Genomic DNA, 24,774 nt, shown 5'->3' on the forward strand with positions numbered 1-24,774 from the left:
ATGCTATTTTTCTAAGGAAATATATTTCTAGAAAAATGTGGGTACAGCCATCAAATATTTTAACATTTCTATCTTTTATTCCCCATGGCTATGTAAAAACTACGTAAAAGCTATGGTGAGATTATAAATATCTTTGCCTAGAAACGTTTTTGGGGGAGAAGTACCAGCTTTACAGTAAAAATGAGCTGAGTGGAGTAGACAGTGCCTTCTGTGTATTTTTAAGAGCCCGTTAATCAAGTCCTACTTACAAGCATGTCTAACTAGGAAGTCTGCTGGCAATAACATAGAAAAAGCCATTTAGCTCAACTGTGTATTCTCTTTTAGGTAAAGGCTCATGGTCCTGGTCTTCGAGGGGGCCTTGTTGGAAAACCAGCCCAATTTACAATAGATACCAAAGGGGCAGGAACTGGAGGTTTGGGTTTGACAGTAGAAGGCCCGTGTGAAGCTAAAATTGAATGTTCAGACAACGGCGATGGAACCTGCTCTGTCTCCTACCTGCCTACAAAGCCTGGAGAATATTTTGTGAACATCCTCTTTGAAGAAGTTCACATTCCTGGTTCACCCTTCAAGGCAGATATAGAAATGCCATTTGATGTCTCTAAAGTCATTGCCACAGGCCCAGGTCTGGAGCGTGGTAAAGTGGGCGAGCCAGGGCTGCTGAATGTCGACTGCACGGAAGCGGGTCCTGGGGACCTGCGGGTGGACATGGTGTCAGATACTGGTTCCAAAGCTGAGGTCCAGATTGATGATAACAAAGACGGGACCTATGTTGTTACCTACGTGCCACTCTCAGCTGGCATGTACACAATCAAGATGAGATATGGAGGAGAGCAAGTGCCTAAATTCCCAGCCCGGGTCAAAGTGGAGCCAGCTGTGGACACAAGCAGAGTTAAAGTGTTTGGGCCAGGAGTCGAAGGAAAAGGTGAGACTAACTGTTATTAGAAAAACTGCTACTAGAATTTGTAGGACTTGCAGTCCTTTCTGAGTATTCTGAATGTTGAAAGTTTCAAATGCCTTGCGTGTTTCCATGGTGATCCTTGGACACACTCATGATCCCAAACAAGTTGTTTATCATGCTGCTTCACCAAATGTTTTGCTGTTGGAATATATGCACTTCTTGAAGTGACTCTTCAAAACATTTCCTGTAGATGTCTTCCGAGAAGCTACAACTGAGTTCACTGTGGATGCTCGACCTTTAACAAAGGCTGGTGGTGATCACATCAGGACACAGATCATGAGCCCATCTGGCTCCCCCACAGACTGTCTTATCCAAGACAACTCTGATGGAACGTATTCAGTGGAGTACACGCCGTTTGAAAAGGGTAACCAGGGGCTTGTTTTCTTTTATTTAAAAGGGGAAAACCAAGAGCAAGCAGCTCTTCTGCCACTTTCATTTGGCAAACCCCTGAGGTCTGCCAGTAACTTGTTGGCTTCTTTGCAAGAGATCTGCCAGTAGAGGAGTTGATTTTGCAGGAAGTAGCTCTATTTTAACTCAAAGAACTGACACTTACGGTAACTTGTCTTTAGAAGAACAGAATGTAGATGGAATTTCAGTTACAAAACACCAGTGAAGTCTTGTGAAATGCAAGAGGAAACTTACCCATATACTGACATTTAAGTCTGTAGCATCTTGCAGAATTATGTTAAATGATAAGCATATTTAGAGAATTCAGGAGATGTTTCCCTCTTCTTAACAGGTCCGCACACAGTCAGCGTGACGTATGATGGTGTGCCTGTGCCCAACAGTCCCTTCAGAGTCAATGTTGCAGAGGGCTGCCATCCATCACGTGTGAAGGCAGAAGGACCTGGACTTATAGAAGCTTTCACAAATCAGCCAAATGCCTTTTCAGTTGTCACCAGGTGACCGAGCCTGTTTGATCTTGATGGAATATCTGAGGGGAGGAGGAGCGTAGTAGTGTGTGCAATGCAGGATGCTAAGCTCAGTACAAATATTTATAAATAGACCAAGCTGTGTCCAGCTGATGGCTGTGCGTGCTACCTCATGCCTTGCAAACATTTGACATTAGGATTAATAGTTACTGAGGAGAAAATTCTAGAAAAATTTGAGTGAGGTAGTGCTGAACATCTTTGCCTGCCAGCACATGCTGAAGGCTGAACATTGGAAGTCAGGATACCACATTTCCAAAAGCCAGAGCATGTGAAAGCTACGAAGCTGCTTTAGAAGCAGGTGATTCTAACAATATATGTTTCTGTCTTGCAGAGGGGCAGGAATTGGTGGCCTTGGGATAACTGTTGAAGGACCTTCAGAATCTAAAATTAGCTGCAAAGATAACAAAGATGGGAGCTGCAGTGCCGAGTATGTTCCTTATGTTCCAGGAGATTACGATGTTAACATCACATATGGGGGAGAGCATATTCCTGGTAAGAGCTCCTTCTCAGTGGCTTTCTGAAGAGGGAAGAAGTCAAACTACGGACTCAGGAGTTCTCAGTTGGCTGCATCTCCCTTGTGCTGTGGGATGTTGATGTGATTTTGGCTTTCTGCTTTTCCTCAGAATTCAGGCAGAAAAGACAGTGGCATCTGGTCACATGGGTACAGATGAGTGGGACAGGAGAGAAGGCACTAACCCTTGACAAATAACTGGTATTATACACAAGTGGTGTATAATACTTCAGGTCATGAAAATAGCCCTTTGATATGTGGATGTTCTGCAGTAAGAGGGGATGTTTCCTGTTGTTCCTATTCTCTTTGTTGACATACTGAACTTAGTAAGATATAAGGAAATGTGTTGCCTCCATGATGCTTCATTTGCACTTCTGGTTTCTTTCATGTTTGGCTTTTTTCCTGAGGTGTGAGATGCAAATGAGTCACAGCAGAATTGTCAACAATTCTGTGAAAACGTAGAAGCACCATCAATACAATTCTGGCTTTTGCAGAAGCAGAGGGATAGTGTGTAGGCTGTGGGGTTGTCGTTCCTGCCTGTGGCAGGGGGGTAGTAATAAAAAGGCCTAAGGAAAAGGGGAGAAAAAAGACCTTTTGTTCTCTGTAACTATTAACCTTGTTTAACACTTACTATGTCAACTTCCAGGCAGTCCTTTCAAGGTTCCTGTGAAGGATGTTGTGGATCCCAGCAAGGTGAAGATAGCAGGACCAGGTCTGGGTACAGCTGTTCGAGCCAAAATCCCCCAATCCTTCACTGTAGACGCCAGCAAGGCAGGAATAGCACCTCTTGAAGTGGTGGTGACAGGACCCAGAGGTAAGAATCAAAGGATTCCATCTGGCTGTGTCCATATCTACGTTTGGGCAGGTAACATGGTCCTGGCCCTGCTTGCAATGGTGGAGATGCCACTTGAATGAGTATTTCCCTCTGGTCCTGTTCATCTGTCATGTGCCCCTTGGCAGCTGACCCTCATGTCATGCTGTGAAAAGGAGAGCCATGTCCTAAGTAGTGCTGCTTTGGAGAGTGTCTTTGATGGCTTTAGCCTAATCATCTGATCTTCAGGCCTGGGAGAAGTGATGTGAGTAACCATCACCGGTGAACAATTTAATGTTAAGTTTTAGACATCAAAAAGTAAATCCAAAGTCTAACATGTGAACAGTGGCTTGGGAAACCTGTGTGAGTGGATTGCAGGAGTCTCTGAATCGTGGTGAAATGGCTCAGTGGTCCTCAGAGAGCAACAGGGTCCTCGAGCAATAGCATTAATGGTGTTTGCATTAACCTAGAAAGCAGTGTCTCAGTGGCACAGCATCTTGGCAGTGAGTACCTGTTGGCTGCAAGTCTCACCTTGCTGGGAGGTGAGAGCTGCCTCCCCACAGGAGTGCCAGGTCTTGCTGTGCAGGTGCCCCGCAGGTAACACTTGTTTAATTCTAGCGGATGAGACGGATTCCCAGGGATGGCGCTCCCCATTGAAAGCAATTTCGGATTTCTTTAAAGGTGGTCCAAAGGGTGACACTGAGACAGGTTTGAACTCTCACTAACTACTGGCAGTTTTGGTTCTTGGAAATGCGGTTGGCAACAGCAAGAATCATCTGCAGGAGGGAGTGGGAGCCAACGGTGTTGCTTTTAGGCCATGCATGGCAACTATATGCATTTCTTTTGTGCTTGTTTTACTACTAATCCTTTCTGTGTTTTAAAGCCAACTTGTAATTGTAGTCTGCTTTGTGCCTTGATCTGAATTGATATGTCACATAATCTGTTGTAGATTTAGCTTAATGCAAATTGAAATAATTGATCCTGCTTTCTTAGGTCTTTGGCAGCTTGCAGGGTGTTCTTGCCTAGGCAGCAAGCCTGCCTTTCTAAACACCTGATTGTGAAAGACTCAGCTGGTGAATGCTGCACACCAACTGGCTTTAGAGCTCAATTCTGTGCAGTGAATCCCAGCAATCATAAGTAATCTTGTAAATGATCGTTCATACAATTACAAGCATTATTCATTTTCTGTCTTGAAAGATCTTCAATGCACTTTTAGCAATTGCTCTTGACCTAGACTATACTGAAAAGCAGATTTTCATCTCCCTTATTTTCATGCTAGCTTTTGTTTACAGCAAGAAGATGGGAGCCCAGAGAGCAGTGGATAAAAGTCTCTCTCAAGTCAATGGCTTTGAATACAAAATAAGCAAAACTGATCATTGATTCATGCCTGTTGCTTTCATTTTAAAAAAATTGAAATTTGTTGCCAGCTGTAAATGAGCAGTGCATCTTGTAGCTTTGTGCAGCAAATAATAGTATTTTAATAGCATAGCTGAGAAAATCATATGTTGCTTTTTTAGGAGTTGTGGGACCTGTTAATGTGGTGGACAATGGAGATGGCACCCACACGGTGGTGTACACCCCCATGCAGGAGGGACCCTACATGATCACTGTCAAATATGCTGATGAAGAGATTCCTCGAAGGTAAGGTGATAAGAGAAACCTTGAATAACTGGATCCAATTGTGTTCTCCCAGCACACAAGCACCATTTAGGCACTGGCTGTAGTCCTTTCTACTTAACTAGTGCAGCTCCTTGCATGGCTTCAGGGTTCAGTGGTGTTTTGAGCCTGCTGCAGCTGCAGCAGTGTAAGAGGGCTGTATCCACAGATACCTCAGCATGCACTGCAGCAACTATCAGCCATTGACTTGGGAGAAGGGGAAATAATGGGTTGCTCTTTTAAGTCCCTTCAAGGTGAAGGTGCTTCCTACGTATGATGCCAGTAAAGTGACAGCAAGTGGACCAGGGCTCAGTTCCTATGGCATTCTAGCCAGCCTGCCTGTGGAGTTTGCTGTGGATGCTAAGGATGCTGGGCAGGGACTTCTGGCTGTACAGATCACGGTAAGTAACAAAACCAAGCAGGACAGGAAACATATTTTCTAGGTGGGCATGAGTCTCTCCTTTCAGAAGTGTCCACAGCTTTGTCCTAACATACCCAGTGTCCTGGAGACTGTGCTGCTGACAGGACCCTGAAGTCTGGTACAGGAAAGTCTTGAACTCTGCATTTATAAAGCTCTTGACAGTGTTTTTGTTTAACTTCTGTCTTAAAGTCATCAGATATGCTCTATTTGGCTCTTGTCTAACCTTACACTCTGCAAATGGCCAAAATGAGATAAGTTATTTCTTATAAGATTATGAAAATACTGGCATTTGAAATGGAGGGAGTCTTCTAGCAGTGTTCAGCAAGGCCATGAGATAACAGACATTCTGAGCATCATGTTATGATAAATTACCAAAATGCCAGAGGTCATAAACAGCTTAAGGAGATACTGCATGAATGTTTCAGTTTATCTTTGTTATTACTCTTTCCAAAGTTTCTGGTGCCTGGACTCTGTGGCCTCAGTGAAAAGGTGTCTGGTTAGTGGACCATTAAGCACATAGCTGAGCTCTGGCATGCCTAGGTCATAGCATGCCTGGTTGTACTTGCCATTCTGCATTCTTGCTCCTGTCCTCTCTCAATGCCTGCTCAGGTGCACCAAAGCAGTTGCCATTAATTCTGGCATGCAGGTGTGCTCTTAAAGGATCCAAAATGCTTATCAGAGCTCCCAGCCCAGCTGGGGCTTTGAAAATCAAGTTCCACAAGTCCTGGTAGGATTGCATTGGTGATCCTTCTGGCAGCCTTTGCTTCTTATTTGAAGCTGTTGAATGTCCAATGTTTCACAAACCTTCATGAAAGAAGTAAGCTCTTTTGTGCTGTACCTAAAATCTCAAGACCTTTTCAGTCTATGCTGTACCCCAGGCAGTGTTAAGTCATAAAATATGAAATGGAGTCAATGTGTGATTGCCTGTAAGCAGACTTGGGAGCCTTTCTAAAATGCTTCAAGCTTTGCAGCTGATGAGAAATGGTAGTTGAAGGGGCTGCATAGACCTGCTTTTAACTGTAGACTTTGCAGTCTGCTAGCAGCTGGATACTTCATGCAGGAGGGTTGACAGCAGACTCCACTAATGCTTCCCCCTGCCCTCTGACCTTTGAGGGAGCAGCTGTCCAAGGCTACTCAGTGCTTACTCAGGACACAGCTGCACATTTGTGTCTCAGAGACCTGGGAAGTTTTCTTCATTTCCAGCAGCAGTATGACAGTGAAACCTGAACTTCTTACAATTAATAGAAAGTTCATTAAAATGACTTGCTGCTCATAAACATTCTCATTTCAACTAAAGAGTAGTTAATGATAGCACTCATTGTTTTGTAGTGGTCTGATACCTTTCTGCTCCTAATACTCTATTTTTGTTACTAGTCTTTGAGCCAAATATCTTTAAACTTTGAAAAGCTGCAGTTCTGTATCTGTTTGAGATTACCTAAGTATGGTTGTGAGCAGATTTGATGCCCAGCTAAGGAAATTCAAAACTTTCATAGTGCTTAAATCTTCTGGTTTGCATTCCTTAGGACCAAGAGGGAAAACCCAAGAGAGTGGACATTCATGACAACAAGGATGGCACTTACACAGTCACCTACGTCCCTGACAAAACGGGCCGCTACACCATCGGCGTTAAGTATGGTGGGGATGATATCCCGGCCTCTCCCTATCGGATCCGGGCCTCTCCAGCTGGGGATGCCAGCAAGTGCTTGGCCACAGGTGAGTGTTTGACCCCTCTCTGCTGTTGTTTGTTCTGGCTGTAAAGCTGCCTTCTGAGCATGGTACAGTGGATGTGGTGGGTGTAGAAGACACGCTTGAGACTTGTGTACTCTGGCTGCTCTTACGGAAGGGGTGTTCCTAAAGACAAAGAAAGTGTCCACCCTGTGGGTGAGCAGGGATCTCTTGCAGCCTTAGTAAGATCTGTCAGACTGCCTGGGCTGTTATAAACAGCCAGTTGCAACTGTCTGATGCTTATTTTGGCATCAATAAATCTATCTGAGAACCTTAGTGAGGTTGATTTAAAAATAACACATATGCATGTGTCCACTGCATCATATTCCTTGTGCAGTGAGCATTGCAAGAAGCTTTTCACTGCAAGTTGCTACAGGATTAATTCTGAGGATGTAAATAGCTGGTCATGTGCTTCTATATTAGCAAAGCCTATTCAGGCTGGGTGTTAGTGGAGTTTTCTGCTCCTGTCTGGTCAAGATTGGCCCATGTCTAAACAGGCTTTTGGGAAGGAGAGAACCTAAGGATAAAATATTAATATAACTCAAAAAATCATTGCCTTGGTGTAGGGGCATCCAGATTTTTTGCTGTAGGAGCACACAGGTTTTAAGGGTGAGTGTTCATCACATGGCTTTGGGCTGGTCACGGTGGCATGCTCCCACCTCCCAGGAGGCTGTGGCAGGGAGCAGCAGTGACAGAACTAGTCACAATAATACCACTGAACATTCAGTCCCTTGATTGTGGAATAAATAAATTAAGTAGGCAAGGCCAAATTGAACAGGGAAACCTAATCTGTTGTTGTAGACCTATGAGAGCGTGTGGGCATTGTGTTGGACCTGGGCATTGTGCAGTTAGAGTGCACTGAAGCCTGTCCATGAGCTGGCTGCTTTCAAGTTGTTTTAAACAGAAATACGTTCCTGACATAATGGAAGAAAAAAAGAGATACCCTCCTTGCCTCAAAATTTGTTTAAAATATGCCTTAATGGGTAAATCTGATACTTTTCCAAGTAACTCAAGTCACTAACTGTTCAAAGTAACTGAGATGGAGATTACTGCCAGATGCCAGCTAAAATTTCCCATTTCCAAGAAGTGCTTCTGATTCAGTGCTGTAAAGCTGAAATACAATCACTGTAGGAGTAAGTGCTGAAATGCTGCCAAGGTATTAAAACAGCAGGTTCATTGCCACTTGAAAATGAGCCATTTACCTGGTAACAAGTGAGGGTCAGAAGCAGGAGTATTCAATATGTGCTACTACAAATAAGACATAATAGTTCTCATTTAAACACAGTGTTCTTCAGGCTAGAGCTGATTGCTACAATTTTGGCATTATTGCATGATGTTCTTTTTTTAGGATGTGCGGCAGAACAGTGGAAAATCATTTGTGGATAATGGTGGAGAAAATGTGGCCATGGTTGCTACTGTGCCCTTTTATAGCTACTTATACAGGGAGGTTTATGTTAAAGCAGTGCAGCTGAGTTGCTGGCAGAAGAAAGTGCCTTTGGCTCTCCTTAAAGGAGTAGGATAAGAGTATGGGTTAAGGCATTGCTTTCTTCAAACTTAGCTTTTTTCCCCTCTGTTCCCATCCAGCCTCTCTGATTGCATAGGAGAAGGAGAGCTGTTAGCCAGCTCTTGCATACCACTGTGCTGACCAATTTTACAAATGTCCCTTGTTGTACATATCTTCTCGCAATACCACATCTGTAGCTCCTTGGGACCAGTGTCTTGGTGCCATGCTGCCCAGGCACCTCACAGGCAGTCTGCCTGGGAAAACTGTCCTGTGAACACTTTCTGTAATGAAAATTGCCTTGTAGGTCCTGGAATTGCACCCACTGTGAAGACTGGTGAGGAGGTTGGCTTTGTGGTAGATGCCAAATCAGCAGGGAAGGGAAAAGTGACGTGTACCGTCCTCACGCCAGATGGGACAGAAGCTGAAGCAGATGTTGTTGAAAATGAGGACGGGACTTACGATATCTTCTACACTGCTGCCAAGCCAGGGACCTATGTGATTTATGTCCGCTTTGGTGGGGTGGACATTCCCAACAGTCCTTTCACCGTCATGGTAAGCCAGTTCTGCTCCAGAAGTGCCTCCCACTCAGATTCCTGCTGCCATGTTTTATTCAGCAATAGGTTAACTCTGTGTGTAAATGTTTGTTCAGATATTTATTAGGCTAGCAGGAGCTAATGAATCCTTGTTCCTTGCAGAGCTTATTTTGGGCAGGCAATACAGTTAAGTGAAGCGAGATAGAAACCATCAGAGGATGAAGACTTGGCTTTTCTGAAGAAATTTGTTTTTCATTTCCTGACCATGTAGTTCTTTTTCTAAATAATGTAAGGGTTTTAATCAGCTTCTACAACTAATTATGTTGGCCATTGTCAGATACAGTGCTCTGCATTCTCTGTCTCTCACTTTTTATTGAGTTGATCCCAAAATAAGGAATGGTCTGCTGACAGATCCCAGGGAAGCAGACTGTTATCTCACACTTTAAAATTATTTGTGCTAGTTAAACTGTTATAGCCAAATTCCTCCTCTTTCTAATTATCTTCCTTTCAATGTGCAGTACTCCACACATAGCAAACAATACCCCAGCTCCCTGAGAAGCAGACTAGGTGCCTCTCAGGGCTCACAGAAGCCCTTCTTGTGAAGAACATCACTCTATGTTGGCAAAACAATTCCTGGTCTTGTAATCTCCACCCAAGCAGCCTCTGGTGCATCTCAGGCCCTGAAATCACAGGACTGACTGTTGTACTGAGTCCAGATGGAGCTTGTGGGTAAATTCCTGGGGCCAGCAGCTCTGGCTCTTCCTACCTGTCAGCCTGGCAGATTGCTATGGGTGTCTGAAGATTTCCTTGAGAGAGATGACTCTTGGTCACTGCTCAAGGTTCACCACAGGAAATGCCTCTTGAGGTCAGGGAGCCCAATCCTGGCCAGTCAAAATTCCCACTTCCTAGCAGATTGATACAGTATGTGTTTGACTTGGGTGTCTCAGCTGGGGACAGAGAGCAGTGAAACAGCAGCATTTCTGTTTTGCATTGGTTTTCTTAGTGGAGTCCATCCATGCAGAAGTTTCCAGTGGGTTTTTTCATTAGGGTGGTTTGCAGTGGTGTAAATGGGCAGGAAGGGCTGGGATGGTTGAGCCTGGGGGAGCTGCCTGGATGGGTGTCACTCCTAGCCAGTTGTGTCAGGCCAATGGGAGAGATGGGAATTTGCAAGTCATGCTCTTGGCATGGCTGGTGAGAAGAGCGACTGCACCAGGGGAAAACACTTTGGGCGTCTTGACGACGCAGTCCCAGCTATGAATCAGAAGAATGGCTTTGCTGCTATGGCTGGATGTGGGCTGGGTCATTCACCCAAGAGCAGGAGCCAGAGCAGCATTCCCACAACAGCTGGTTCCCCTGCCTCCCAGCTGGCTGTCGTGCTGCACAGTGCTCAGGAACTCTCATCCTAGGTTTAAACCTTTCCCTTCCCTAACTGCATCAGTCCCATAAGAAAGCAGCTCTGATACTCAATTCCACCAGTGTTCAGGCACAGCTTTGCACTTCCCTCCCAAGCATGCAGCAGCAGCAGGCACTGGCTTTGTCCCTTTGCTGGTCCACTGGTGGTTTAGCCCAGTGCCTGTGGGTAAGGGCAGTTCCCCAGCCTCCCTGACTGGTCTTTGCTATGGCAAGAGGACTGGAAGGGCTGCACAGTGGGCGGGAGGTGTTGAACTGGAAGGAGCAGTGTGTTCTGAGCTGTGGAAGGTGGGAATTCCTCCATGCCAAAATAACATCTAGTAACAACTAACCTGCCTCTACCCCTGCCCAGGCTGTAGATGCAGATGATGTCGCCGCACAGTCGCAGGAGCCAGTGGGCGCTTCTCCCCCCGGATTCCGCCCTTGGGTACACAATTTTTACATTTTTCAGCTCCCCATCTGTGTTCTATTTCAGATGACAGCCTGCTTCTTGGGACTGCTTGATCACTCTGGTCATTGTGTTCATTCTTTCTGTTTCATCAATTGTTCTTGGGATCCAGACTTTGTTTTTTCTTTGCTGCTTGAAGGGAGTCTCCAAATAAACTCATGTAAACATGAAGAGGATCATTGCACCCACAGCTTCCACTTCTGAAATGTCTGTTGTTGGCAAAAGCACCCTGAGTGCACTGCTTTGTTTTCCCAATAAAATCACAGTGTCTTGAGTTCAGAGTCGCATTGTGAAACTTGTTTCTTTTGTCCATTTTGTGTTGCAATCATTCTGCCCCATCTTAAAATCACTTTCTCTTCCAGGCCTTAAGCAACTAAATCCTTTCAGATGGAGCCACTTTGGGTCTTGTGTGCAGTACATTGTCTTCCATCCCTTTGTGTTCCATTTTTATTTCTCACTTTTTTCCAGCATGTCTTCCATCCGCACCGTGTTTGATTTGCTCTGCTCTGCGGTGTGGTGTTGTAAAGGAGAGCTTGGCCGGACACTGCTCTGGTTGAGCCCAGTCCTTGGCTGGCTGCAATAATCACCGCACACTCTCTTCTGCTTGTGCTTGCAGTGGAGTTGCTCAGTGCTTGTTTGGCTCTACCAGCTTTTTTGAAGTGACCCATCTTTTTGCTTGCTTTAGGTTACAGAAGAAGCTTATGTCCCCGTTGGAGACATGAACGGCATGGGGTTCAGGCCCTTTGATATGGTTATCCCATTTGCTGTAAGGAAAGGAGAAATAACAGGTACCTGGAGTGCCTCTCAGGGAGATTCATGCTTTTTGTTAGTGTGTTTATTCATTTGCTGCTAACAGACTGGGTGGTCTAGACCACAGTGTGTGTGGGAGGTTTGTATCCTGCCAACAATGTAGCTGTTTAATTTCACATTGAGTGGCAACTCCTGATGATGAGTAGGATATGCCCCTCCAGCGGTTTGGGTTAGGTGAGGGGATTCTTGGTGTTGCTGTGGCCTTCAGTGCTAGGCTGTGAGCTACTGCACTGTAGGGTGCAGTGATGCTGGGACCTGTTGATGCTTTTTCCCTTCTGGAGCAGCTACATGCATCTTTGATAAGCTCCATTATTTTTTTCTGCAGATGCTATAAATCAGTTAATTCTTCATTCCTGTTACATACCTTCTCCAAAGCAGATGACACCTCTTCTACAGGTCTGACAGCTGAGAGCATTGCTCCAGTAGCACCCTGGTTGCACTATGCTCTTGCTCACAAGGCCTGTGTCCCCTCTGCCATCTAGCTCAGCAATCCCACCCCAAGCCTGAAGGAACAGTCAGTTTTTACTTTTCAAAAGTGCAGCAGAAGAGGGAGCATCTTGCTATGAGGCAGATCAGTGCTTTTTATGCAGCTTGTTGTGAAAAGCTCCATGGCTGCAGCAAACAGCCCTGCCTGTAGAGTTTGTAAGGTCACAGGACCATTTGCCAGATGTCTACCACTGCCTTGTATTCATGTAGCTTAAGTAGAAAACACGTCTGGTTAGTGTTCCCATTAGTCTCCTATTTGTGCCTGTGGGTAAGGAATTGAACAATTTAAAATGCTTGTTTAAAATGGCTAGACAATTCTCTGTGGGTGGGAGAGGGGAAGCAGGCAGCTTCTCCTTCTGTAACTCCCATGGTGGCCTTTTGTAGGGGAAGTACACATGCCCTCTGGAAAGACGGATACACCAGATATCGTGGATAACAAAGATGGCACAGTAACAGTGAAATATGCTCCTACTGAGGTTGGGCTGCATGAAATGCACATAAAATACATGGGAAATCACATCCCAGGTAAGTCTTGACAAAGCAAGCGATGCAAATGTGAGTGCAGAGTCCTGCTGATGCATCTGCTCCCTGGTGAGATTCTATAGCTAAGTCATACATGCTGTGGAAAGATCTGCCCGGATATTTTACCATTCAGCAGCCCTTTCTCTGCAAGCAGTCCAGAGAGAACTAAAGCAAAGGAGTAAGTGCCAGCACATATGAACTTCCATTGTGGTTTAATAGTACCAGCCAGGCTTAAAATGGATTTTGGTTTTGGGAAACTAGCTTTTGTGGCATTTTATTATGAAGGAGAAACATACAATTTTCTAACTGCTAGTTTTTAAGGTTGAAATTTACTGCCAATGGTGCTCAACAAAACTTCTGATTACAGTGTGTGTTTATCCTTAAAACTGCATTGGCAAAAAAATCTCAAAACTGTGGGGAGAACTGATTGGCTAAACTACTATAGTTACTCTTTCCATCTGATTGCAATAAAATAAAACACACATGCATATTATGCTGTAATCTTTCTTTCTTCCTGACTGCTTCTTAACAAACAGAAACCACTGCCTTTCATTCTGTTTCTCTTCTTTTCTCCTTGCTTCACCAGCTCCCCAGTGGAAGCACTGCCTCGCCTGGAGACTGTGGCTGCCCTGCAGTTCTCAGGGCATGCTGGCTTTGGGGGGCTGGGCAGAAAAGGGCAGACCTGTACAAGGATGTGTACACATGAGACAAAATACCTTCAGCAGTGCCTCAGAGGGGCTGCTGGTTCTGTTCCTACAGAAACATAGCATAATTTAGGCTGAAGTAGGGAGCTCAGTGATGTGATGTGTGGTGCTGCTTCAGTCTCTGCAGCACTTTATGGATATAGCACCCCCATAGATAGGTGCTGACCTGTCTGATGTATTGGTTCACTGAGACCACTACCCTGTGCTGAGATAGAAAGATGATGTGCCATAATGTTTTTCTTGAAGGTTGTCATGAATCAAACTTTTTACTGTCTCAGCTGCAAAAATACAACTTTGGACTGAGGTGCTATCTGTGCCTTTTTTGAAACTATTATTGGTTGTTGGTGACTGTACTTTTTGTTCTTGTGCACCAGCTTAGCTAATCTGAGGCTGGCAAATAAATTTTTTGGATACCCTTCAAATTTGCTAGTTCGGGTTCACTGAGTCAGACAATATGCTGTGCTAGTTCCTAATTCTGTGCTACCAAAATTCAGAGTCAGTGCCTGAACTGAAAGCCTGCTTCTGAGTCATGTTCTGATTTAATGTGCTAAAAATAAACTTGCAATGGACAAGACCCTTTACAGCATCATTTAAGCTTATCTCTGGTAACTAGAGTAACACTTACTCTTCCATGACTGAATGTGACACCAATTGTGGAAAAGTGTCTTTTGAGGATGTAAGTGGAGGCTTATTTGGTTTTTAAGGGCATTGCAGTCATAATAAGGTTTTTTAGATACCACTTAATGAGAAGGGCATTCAAGAACATGGGTATCAGTTCTTGTGGTCCAGACCACTCATCCTTAAAAGCACATCTTTTTGGTTTTTTCCCTTTTAGAGAGCCCCCTGCAGTTCTATGTCAATTACCCCAACAGTGGCAGTGTGTCTGCTTATGGGCCTGGCCTCATTTATGGGGTTGCAAATAAGCCAGCAACTTTCACCATTGTCACAGAAGATGCAGGAGAGGGTAAGTCAGTTCTTTAAACTCATCTTATTCTAAACAAGGAACTTCTTGGTAGTGTAATGCACATTGGTTTTAATTTACATTCTTCTGTTCAACTATGAATCTCTGATGTGACACAAATGACTTATGTAAATATCAGGCTGTAACTTGCAGTAAAAACTGGTTTATTATCTTCCTTAGAGCATTAGATGTACCCTATGGTGCAAGGTGCAAATTATTTGTTAATTAAAAATAAACTGAAAGCAGCTTTAATCTAGTGGAAGATGACTGGGTGTGAAATCACTGTTCAGTAAATCTAAAGGCTGAATAAAACTGTGGCCTTAGTGGTTTGGTCTGAGCTGGTTTTGCTGCTGTCCTTTAAAAACACACATTTAAGGTCCATTTTCAGTGCTAGGTACTGGCTATTTCTCTTTGGACCAAATCTTTGGACCTGATGTTCACAAAGATTTACAGAAGTGCCACTCTACTCTTTTCCTAGGTGGGCTGGACTTGGCTATTGAAGGACCTTCAAAAGCAGAGATCAGTTGCATTGATAACAAAGATGGGACATGCACAGTCACGTACCTGCCTACTCTACCTGGGAACTACAGCATCCTGGTCAAATACAATGACAAACACATTCCAGGCAGCCCATTCACAGCCAAGATCACAGGTATAAAGTTTAAACTTCTGGAAGCACTTCGTGTTAACAATTAACCTCTGAGAGCATGGGGAACCTGGTTTGTGGCAGGAATTTAAAGTCCTCTGACTTGTTTTGCACTTAACCTTGCAATATTTTGTGACTCATTTCTCTTTATGTATTCAGATGATAACAGAAGACGGTCTCAGGTTAAACTTGGTTCTGCTGCTGACTTCATGTTGGACATCAATGAGACTGATCTCAGTCTCCTAACAGCCAGCATTAAAGCCCCATCTGGTCGTGATGAGCCTTGTCTTCTGAAGAGGCTGCCCAATAACCACATTGGTAAGCTCTGAGAAATTGCTATGATAGCCTTTACTCCAGTTTGCTTTGCAGTGTAAAATGACTGACTTCTGTGCTCATTCCCCCTTCATTGTCCCACCAAGTAGTTGATAGTGTTGGTACAGTTGTCCAAAGACAGAAAAATGTAAAGAATGGCCTCTTGTCTTAGCTTCCATGTGACATGCCAGGCTATAATCAAAGTGGATTTTGTCAGCATATGTGAATGGCCTTGTGGTCTACTGGAAAGCAACACTTCAACATAAGTAAAGAGCTGCTCTTCCAGTACTTCATTTCTTGGTGTGATTGAGGCATTTAAATCAAGTATAACATGAATAAAAACTGAGTAAATGTCTCACATTTCTCTGCTTTGCAGGCATCTCATTCATTCCACGGGAAGTAGGAGAACATCTGGTTAGCATCAAGAAAAATGGGAGCCATGTACCGAACAGCCCTGTAACAATCATGGTGGTCCAGTCTGAGATCGGGGATGCCAGACGGGCAAGAGTTTTTGGACGTGGCTTGGTAGAAGGACGAACCTTTGAAATGTGTGACTTCATTGTAGACACAAGAGATGCTGGTTAGTTCTCTCACAAAAGCATCATGAGATGCTATGAGATATGTATTGACTCTACACAATAGCACTGCCTCCTCCCTCAGCATGCAACCACCAGGTCACGAGCTGCAAAGCAGCAGCTGCCATTAAACACAGTCATTGTTGTCAGTTATTAACCACAGACAGTGCTATTAACTTAGAATATACCTTGTAAGGTCCTGGCTCATGTCTTTGTTAGAACCAACAGGGATTGTCACTGGGGTGGTGCTGGCTCTGGTATAATTTGGTTTAGCAAGAAGGAAATGAAGATACTTATTTCCCTGTTGGTTTAATGTGGAGCTTTGGATAACTTTTAGCTTGGTAGATAGCTTTTCAACATTATTGAAATAAAAAGGATACAGTCGGACAATTTTAGGAATTGAATGCATGCTGTGCCTCTGACTGATTAGGAGTACAGAAATGCCATTAAGGCATCATGCAACTCCCATGTGCCTGTTATGATACAGACTTACCAACTAGTGCCTGCTATGGGTTTCGACTATTTATGTCAGATTAAGACTAGAGCTTTGGATATCTGACGCTAACTTATCTGTATTGTAGGTTATGGTGGGATCTCGCTGGCAGTTGAAGGACCCAGCAAGGTAGAGATCCAAACTGAAGACTTAGAAGATGGAACTTGCAAAGTGTCCTATTTTCCAACTGTGCCTGGTGTGTACATTGTGTCCACTAAATTTGCAGATGAACATATTCCAGGTAAGCAAAAGTGTTGGGCAAATTTTTGATTAGTGCAATAGAAGTCTTATCTGGCTGACCAGAGCTCTGGAAATGTGGGTGGGCTGTGTGATCTGGCTTTGACCATAAGCCCCAAAGATTGGAGGAGGTTCTCCCCAGCCAGCAAGCACTCAAAACTGTTCTGGTTACGTAGATGTATTTGGCTTGGGTCTGATTCTTAGTTGGGTATAAAAGTTCTCCTATGATCCCCTACAAGTCATTTCTGCCTTCAATGGCATGTGTAGTAAGCAGATGAGGAATGACTTGCTGTGATACTTACAGGCAGCCCATTTAGTGTGAAGATAAGTGGTGAAGGAAGAGTTAAGGAGAGCATCACACGAACAAGACGGGCTCCCTCTGTTGCAACAGTAGGAAGCATATGTGATCTGAACCTAAAAATCCCAGGTGAGCAACAACATCTCTGTCCCCAAAACCACAACTTGCACTTGTGTAGCATGAAGTACTTGAAGCACGGAAAATACAAACTTCAGTTTTGTAAAGACATCCTCATATTAACAGAGCTTAGAGAAGAAGCACTGGTAATGTGTGTTTTCAAACAGTTAAAAATAAGCATAACCATGATCAACACATGGAGAAATAAATACTGTTGAGACCTTAATTTATTCTATGTACAGCAGGCTGGAGAATGGGCTGCACAGCTCACTTCAGCCTCCAGGGTTTTAAGATCATGTTGGCTGTTGAATGTTTGTACTGCTGTCTGGAAACTGTGACTCATGTAGGCCAGGCTTAGCTGGCTGCACTTATCCAGACACTTCATCTGCCTCTGTAGCACCTGGGAAAGCTGCAGCTGGCCAGGTTTCTGCTCAGAAGCACACAGGTAGCTGAGCATGCAATGGGCATCTGCGTGCCTCTTTGTTATTTGTACTGGATAATCACTTGAGCTCTTTCTAATCTGCATTTTTCTATTCTCTTGCTAGAAATTGATTGTGCTGATATGACAGCTCAGGTAACCAGTCCCTCTGGGAGAAACTTCGATGCTGAAATTGTGGAGTGTGACAAAAACACCTACTGTGTCCGCTTTGTGCCACAAGAAATGGGGGTCCACACTGTGGATGTCAAATACAAAGGGCAGCCAGTGCCAGGCAGCCCCTTCCAGTTCACCGTGGGGCCACTGGGTGAGGGAGGAGCCCATAAAGTGAGAGCTGGAGGCCCAGGGCTGGAGCGTGGAGAGACAGGTGTTCCAGGTGAGTCCTCTGCTCTCAGTGGGCTCCAGAATCTGTGTGCAGGTCTGCAGTGCAGTGCTTCGGCTAGCAGGAGCTCCTGCAGAAACTGCTAAGCAGTATCTCCCAGGATGATGGGATGAGCTACCATTCTTCAAATACACACAAGTGTGGAACTTGACAGTCTGTTAGGAGGGAGCTGCAACCCTGCAGCAGCAGCAAACTTAACCCTTGTATGTGCTCTCGTGTGCTTCAACAGCTGAATTTAGCATATGGACGCGGGAGGCTGGAGCTGGAGGGCTGTCCATTGCTGTAGAAGGCCCAAGTAAAGCAGAAATCACCTTTGATGACCATAAAGATGGATCTTGTGGTGCATCATATATAGTTCAAGAGCCAGGTATGTACTGAGACCAAATCACATGGAAACACTGTTTGTGACTTTCAAAGAAACTAAGGACACTCACTGCTTCTCTTCTTTCTTCTTCTGCAGGCAACTATGAGGTGTCCATAAAGTTCAATGATGAGCACATTCCTGAAAGCCCCTACCTGGTTCCTGTCATCGCCCCCTCCGATGATGCTCGCAGGCTCACTGTCACTAGTCTTCAGGTGAGACATAAGGAAACATCCCACAGCTTACCACAGAGACTGATTTCGTCCTTGTTCTCCAAAATCAAAATGGTTGTCTTTTCTTCTTAGTAATAGCCTTGTCTTGGCTGGTGCTTGTTTTCAAGCTCAGCTTGCAGCCAGAGAGATTTTTGGCTGCTGGTCACTGGGTAACTGGCTAGTCAAAGGCAGAAGGCTCAATTGAGTGTGTTACAAGTGATAACACTTGGGAATTAGGAATAAGCAGCTCCAGAAATAGCATTGGGAGAGCTAAGATATATTTCCCATGCCATTAGCTAGGGGAAAGACAAGGAGAACTGAAATTTTGAGGTGAACCACCAGTGATCATGCTGGTACCAAGTTCCTCATTTGGCACGTGCGTGAAGACCTGTGTTTCCATGGGTGAGGTAGCACAGGGCTGCATGGCTGGGACAGCACTGCAGCCTGGCCAGGCAGACAGAGCTGGCCCCACCGTGAGGTCACAGTGCAGATTTGCTCTGGCTGGTGCCACAAAACCACAGAGTCACAGCTCTGATGATTCATGAAAGGTAGTGAATCTCAGAGTGAATCACAGCTTTGTAGCTGTTCTGGGCTCATCTGGTAACCTCACCATATAATTTGTGTATGTGTGTGGTTAAAGGCATTAAAATACAAGTAACATTAAAGGCCTGACTGAACTCTCCAAAGCCAGAAGCTTGGAGATGTGAGACTGAGAATCTGTGTCTAAATATACAGTACCTCAGTCCTCCTTGAGTGATGATTAATACTTCAGTTAAGGCTTTTTTTGGTCATGTCCCAGCTGTGATCCCCAGGAGTTTGCCTGGGCTGCAGGAATTCTCCACCTGGGCTGTGTAAATGAACTGTGATAGCCTGATCCAATAGTATCTCTTCTAACCAGGAGTTACAAGGGCGTTAATTAGTCACTGTGGTATTGATGTTTGCCTTGTGTTTCATTTAAAGACTCTTTGACAGGAATACTCACTTCAATTAAGTCCTGGAGAGGCAGATAAAGCTGAGTATTCTGTAGTGGAGTCCATTGTGCAGCATCAGCCTCCACTAAACCCACATCAGGGACTTGTTTATACATTATACCTCAGTTCTACTCAGTTGCATTTATTTCCCTCTTCAGGATTTAGTTGAAAACAAAATGAGGTAAAGTATGTTAAGTGAGATTACTGCTGGATAACTGCATGGGCTGTGCTGGTCAAGGATCACTGTGGCTCAGATGTGGAGCAGCCTCTCCTTCCACCATCACAACATCTAGTTTCGTGTTTTAAATTACTTTCTCATGTTTGAGACATCTACTGGTGGCGTTCTAAATGCAGCCTCTTGTGGCAAATATAAACATGCATATTACTCTTTCAGACATTTGGATTATCAGAGGCTTTTCCCTGAATGAATCTGGAATGAATGAATAGGCTGAAAATGGAGCTATAGCTTAAGCATCCTTTAAATCAAGTGCCTGAATACCAAGAACTGACCTCAGTGCTAACGGGTGACTAGTACTGTAAACTTGCCTCTCTTTGACATGGTGCAATTGTTTGGCTTCCAAAAACAGTCTGTTACCATGGGAAAAGTCAGCCTAGCCAACATGGGTGACTCCTGAATCAGCCACCCCCTAGAGGGAGAGAATATCTGATTTGAGAGTTAATGCAAGTTACAACTTCATGCCTTTTGTTAAAATCTATAAAACCCTCTTGCTGAAGTGGTTATTTCCCTGCCACAAATCTTGTGCTGTCTGAAATGAAAGTTTGCATTTGATAAATCTGACTGTTGCATTCTCAGGAGTCTGGATTAAAAGTTAATCAGCCAGCATCCTTTGCTATAAGGCTGAACGGGGCAAAGGGCAAGATCGATGCTAAAGTCCACAGCCCCTCCGGAGCTGTTGAAGAGTGCCATGTGTCTGAGCTGGAGCCAGGTGAGCACAGCTTCATGATGATCAAAACAATTGCATGATCTCCAAAGCAATTGCTGCCACATAGGGAATTCAGTTCCATTATTTACGAATAATGTGACCCAGGGATGAGCGTATTGCTTGGAAAATGACTTTTTGGTATCAAGAGCTGTTCAGTGAGGGTTATGTCCATGTTTTTTCATGAACTGACTGGAACCCAGCTTGTGTAACATAGAGGTATTCTAGTTTTGGCTTGGCAATGAAGGTACAGTGACATTAGTAATAAATTAAATGTGATGTGTTTGTTGAATTTAACCAGGGAAGAAGTTTATTTCTCAAAGCTATGCTTCAATTTTGACTAATAGTTTATTTTTAACTCACACTCACTCCTTCACGTGAAATGTCAAGGAAGCTGTCTATAAGCAAACACTACAGAAAGCTCAACACCTGTTTCAGCAATGAGCTTTTCTTTTTCACTTGAAGTCTGTATGAGTTATGGTCTGTACTATGAACAAACAGCAGCTGTCCAGCTGGGGGAGATCAGTCCCGCTTCTGAGTTAACACGCAATCAAAAAAGTGAAATATCAGCAAATTGCTAAATGACTTCATTAGATAAAGGTGTGGTGTCAGAGCAGCTCAGCTTGCTGCTAAGATTTGACTTGCTCTGACCAGCTGCCTTTCTTCTACACACGGCTCCCTCAGCTGCCGACAGATTGGGCTGGGATTCAGTTTTCATGTTTAGTGCATGAGTGAGGCAAATAACTCTTAGACTAGATGACAGTTGAGATCAAGTCCTAGTGTACAAGGTGAAAACACAAGCTGTAAAGCCTTCTGTGATAAATACAGCATTTTCCTGATTAAATTCAAGTTTAGCAGCTCGCGTAGCTGAGCTCACTTAAACTGGGACCAAAATATGTCCAAGGTTTTCAGAAGCTGAGGTTGCTAATGATCCCTGTGCTGTGTTTGGTGGGTGGTTTGTGTTTGGGTCGTTGTCTGGGCTGTGTGTGAAGAGCCGCTGTGTGTTGCAGATAAATACGCGGTTCGGTTCATCCCGCACGAGAACGGCGTCCACTCCATCGACGTGAAGTTCAACGGGAGCCACGTGGTGGGCAGCCCGTTCAAAGTGCGCGTGGGCGAGCCGGGCCAGGCGGGCAACCCCGCCCTCGTCACAGCCTACGGCTCCGGCCTGGAGAGCGGCACCACGGGTAACCCTCCTCCTTCACCTGCTTGGACACTGCACAGCCTGCATCTAGGCATACTTGTACATTCCTTCACCTGCTAGGGCAGCTGAACTAACCCATGTTCTCTGCAGACCTGAGTGCAGCTAATTTTGCTTTCTAGCATGCTTATAACCATCACTCACAAGTCTGCAGCCTGTACTGAGCCTTAACAAACTTAAAACTTGTGTAAATCAGCAACTGCAACACGCGTTCACTGAGCTGCTGGTTAGCAGCTGGGCTGCAGCTCTGCTGCTTAGCTTAACTCCACGTCGGTGGTCCCTCGAGCTCCAGAGATGCTCTGGCTCCCTTCCACACATGAACATGACGTCTGAGTTGGCTGTCTAGAGATGAAGGAATCTTGTTTAACTTGTGTTAATTAAATGGGTGTGAGGGTATACCCTGTTACATTCCCTTTGGTGCTTGCACCTCCAAGAAATTTCAAGTGAAATGCAGTAGGATGTGTAAACCCTAGGGATAAGGTGGTTTGTTCTGTTGGTAGTGTGCTGTGCATGCTCCAGACACAGCATGAACAGTCTCTTCTTGGAAATCTGGCACCTCGTTGTCTGCTGTGGCTGCCTCATCTGATAGTTCTCAACTCAAGAATGTAGGGTTTAGGGTTTGTTTTTTCATTTCTATGATTTGTGGCCTTAGTAAGTATAAAAACATTCCAGGATATGCACTTTGATTTATTTGTGTTCTTGCTCAGGCCACACACACAGGTAAATAGCACAGAGTAAAATGATTATTTTTCTCTCCTTTTGTTGTGTAAGGGAGTAGCTAGTTCATTTTGTCCTATCCACTCCTGTCTCCTGTGGACTCCATTTCATACTTTTTTTCTCCCTGTGAAAAAAAAATTACTGCAGTTATTCAGACAAAGCTTCTGCTGTTCTGGAGGAACCAAGCAGTTGGTTTTGGAAACATGCAGATACACTCTATAAAATAAAGATGTAGCTTGAGCTCCTTTAATAGGTGGAAACAAAAGCACTCATTAATACTAGCCAGTGATGCATCAGGGACAGGGGAATATTTCTTCATCTATAAAGGTGCTTGGGGTTGTTTTTAATCTAAATAGACTGTTTAATTTCAGCAAAGTTGCTCTGTGCCCTGTTGTTGAATCCGGGCCACTGCCAAAAGTGCAGTGCCCTGGGAGCTGCTGAGCAGCGTTTCAGAACAATGACCCAGTGTAGGGGTTTCAGTGGCTGAGCACCTGAACCGTCCCCCTGGGAGGGCTGAGCGTCTGCAGCCTCCAACAATGCGAGCCTTCATCTGGGGCACGGGAAAAGCAGTGCCTCTGGAGCAGGAGCTCTTAGTGAGGAGAGGCTGGCTGGCTTTGAGAATTACCTTCTCTCCAGCTGAGCAGGGCACTGCAGTGATGGCTGACCTCCCTGGCCGCTGGTGCCAGGGGCATGGGCTGCTGCAAGAGAACCCTCTGTGGGAGCTGGGCTCCTCCAGCATTGCGACACAGCAGCCTCTTTTGTGGGGAGGCTAGAAACTTCTCCCGAGTTTATTCCCACGTCTTCGTGCTTCCATCGCAGCAGCAGTAAACTTTCCCATGGCCATCCTGGTTTTGAGTGTGCCTGAGCACTTTATTCCTCCTCAGCAGTGTCTCATGTAACAGCCCAAAGATCATAAATATTTGAGGCCAGAGTCTGACAGTAAATTATTTGGGAGCTGAAAGCCTTATTTAATTTTTCTTGTGTTGCTGGCATTGTGTCATTGGCTTAGTATTAGCAGCAATAATTCAGCTGTGTTAACCAGATGCTGTAATTAAACAAGCTTTTGTTTCCACAAACTGCTTGGAGTGCTGTTGCTGAGCAGTTCAAACACCCATCTCCTCCAGGCCATCTACTGCCCCTTGTCTCTCCTGCTTTCTTGTGGGCTCTTCACTGCTGATTTGCAGTCCAGACAGTGAGACAGCTCTGTGCTCTCCCAAACTTAGCCATGCTGGAGCTGTGCCGGTGTGGACTCTCATGCCCAGCAGAAAAGCTCTTGTTTTCTCTCTAAGCCAGTTTGTTGATACCAAATTGCATCCATTTGAATCCTGAAGGGCTCTCATGACCCCTTCTCCCACACAGTCACATAACCTAACTGGAGGAGGGAGCAGGATAAAGCTGGGGAGGTTGCCAGGGGTGCAGAGCTCCATTTGGGGCTGGCCTGTGCAAGGTTTCTGGGGTGGATGAGGTGTTCCTCCCTGCCTGCAGCCCTGGGCAGACTGATTTTGCGCCGAATTACCCCTTATGGAATGCCTGAGGCTGCGTGTGTAACATCGGGTGTGAGGAAAAGTGTGTCTCATTGTGCTACATCTTTCTAGGACTGCAGTCGGAGTTTTACATTAACACGACCAAGGCTGGTCCAGGTACCCTCTCTGTTACAATTGAAGGGCCATCAAAGGTGAAAATGGACTGCCAGGAAACTGCAGAAGGTTACAAAGTCATGTACACACCCATGGCTCCAGGAAACTATTTAATTGGAGTTAAATATGGTGGACCTAACCACATAGTGGGCAGCCCTTTCAAGGCAAAGGTTACAGGTAAAAACCTAACTAGTATTTACTCTGTGCCTGAAGCTGGTTATGTCATTCAGTAAAATATCCTCCCAAGACAATGGTGTTCTGGTCTAGATGCCCAAAACCATGAGAAGAAAAACATTTCTCCCCATCGTCTCCAAAGCCTAGATGAGGGGTCTCATGAGCAGCTACAAAAGCAGTAGTCAGGGAGCTTGGCAGCTTGACTCAGTGATGGGCTATCAAACAGCTTTATGGGGTAATATTAAGTCCTGATCTAGCTCAAGGGTCTTGCATGGGTCATAGGGAAATATGACTTATTTACCCATTTACCTCCACCCTCAAACCTGAAACCTGCTCACCTGTAGCATGTATTGCCTCTCTTGGTCTCATTTTGGTGAAGGTATCACCTAGGCAAAGGTCAGTAATGTCTGGGAGGCTCCTAGGTGAAGTGAGGAAGTCTGGTTTAGGAAGCTTGTTTTCTGTCCAGCAGTGTGTTTAAGCACAGGCTGAAGCTCATCTCTACTCCTCCCCCTGAGTTTGTGAACCCTCTTTTGGTGCCCATAGTGTGGTGAAGAGGGTGGCAGGGATTGCACTCCCCCCCAGGCTGGGACATGCTCTGCTTTCAAAATGGGTTATTGCAAAATTGCACCTGCTTTTCTGCCAACTCATTTTTGGCATTTGGTGATTGGAGCA

General features: G+C 44.9%; 1 protein-coding gene across 3 annotated transcripts in view; it reads left to right on the forward strand.

Moving 5' to 3' along the window:
* Positions 1–24,774, forward strand: part of FLNB (filamin B) — a 70,423-nt gene that overhangs the window by 42,861 nt on the left and 2,788 nt on the right. Inside the window, exons 21-44 of one of the 3 annotated variants that reach the window (XM_079316822.1) lie at positions 325–922; positions 1,149–1,322; positions 1,698–1,860; positions 2,222–2,382; positions 3,048–3,215; positions 4,730–4,853; positions 5,113–5,269; positions 6,813–7,002; positions 8,823–9,070; positions 10,814–10,888; positions 11,595–11,697; positions 12,590–12,730; positions 14,267–14,395; positions 14,871–15,044; positions 15,198–15,356; positions 15,727–15,930; positions 16,507–16,659; positions 16,960–17,082; positions 17,616–17,882; positions 18,118–18,255; positions 18,349–18,464; positions 20,247–20,379; positions 21,384–21,560; positions 23,887–24,105. In XM_079316822.1, the coding sequence (XP_079172948.1) occupies positions 325–922; positions 1,149–1,322; positions 1,698–1,860; positions 2,222–2,382; positions 3,048–3,215; positions 4,730–4,853; positions 5,113–5,269; positions 6,813–7,002; positions 8,823–9,070; positions 10,814–10,888; positions 11,595–11,697; positions 12,590–12,730; positions 14,267–14,395; positions 14,871–15,044; positions 15,198–15,356; positions 15,727–15,930; positions 16,507–16,659; positions 16,960–17,082; positions 17,616–17,882; positions 18,118–18,255; positions 18,349–18,464; positions 20,247–20,379; positions 21,384–21,560; positions 23,887–24,105 (4,294 nt within the window). The remainder of the gene's footprint in view (positions 1–324; positions 923–1,148; positions 1,323–1,697; positions 1,861–2,221; positions 2,383–3,047; positions 3,216–4,729; positions 4,854–5,112; positions 5,270–6,812; positions 7,003–8,822; positions 9,071–10,813; positions 10,889–11,594; positions 11,698–12,589; positions 12,731–14,266; positions 14,396–14,870; positions 15,045–15,197; positions 15,357–15,726; positions 15,931–16,506; positions 16,660–16,959; positions 17,083–17,615; positions 17,883–18,117; positions 18,256–18,348; positions 18,465–20,246; positions 20,380–21,383; positions 21,561–23,886; positions 24,106–24,774) is intronic. The other 2 variants (XM_079316821.1, XM_079316820.1) reach the window with 2 other exon arrangements.

The sequence above is a fragment of the Erithacus rubecula genome (assembly GCF_903797595.1).
Source record: "Erithacus rubecula genome assembly, chromosome: 13".
Lineage (NCBI taxonomy): Eukaryota > Metazoa > Chordata > Aves > Passeriformes > Muscicapidae > Erithacus > Erithacus rubecula.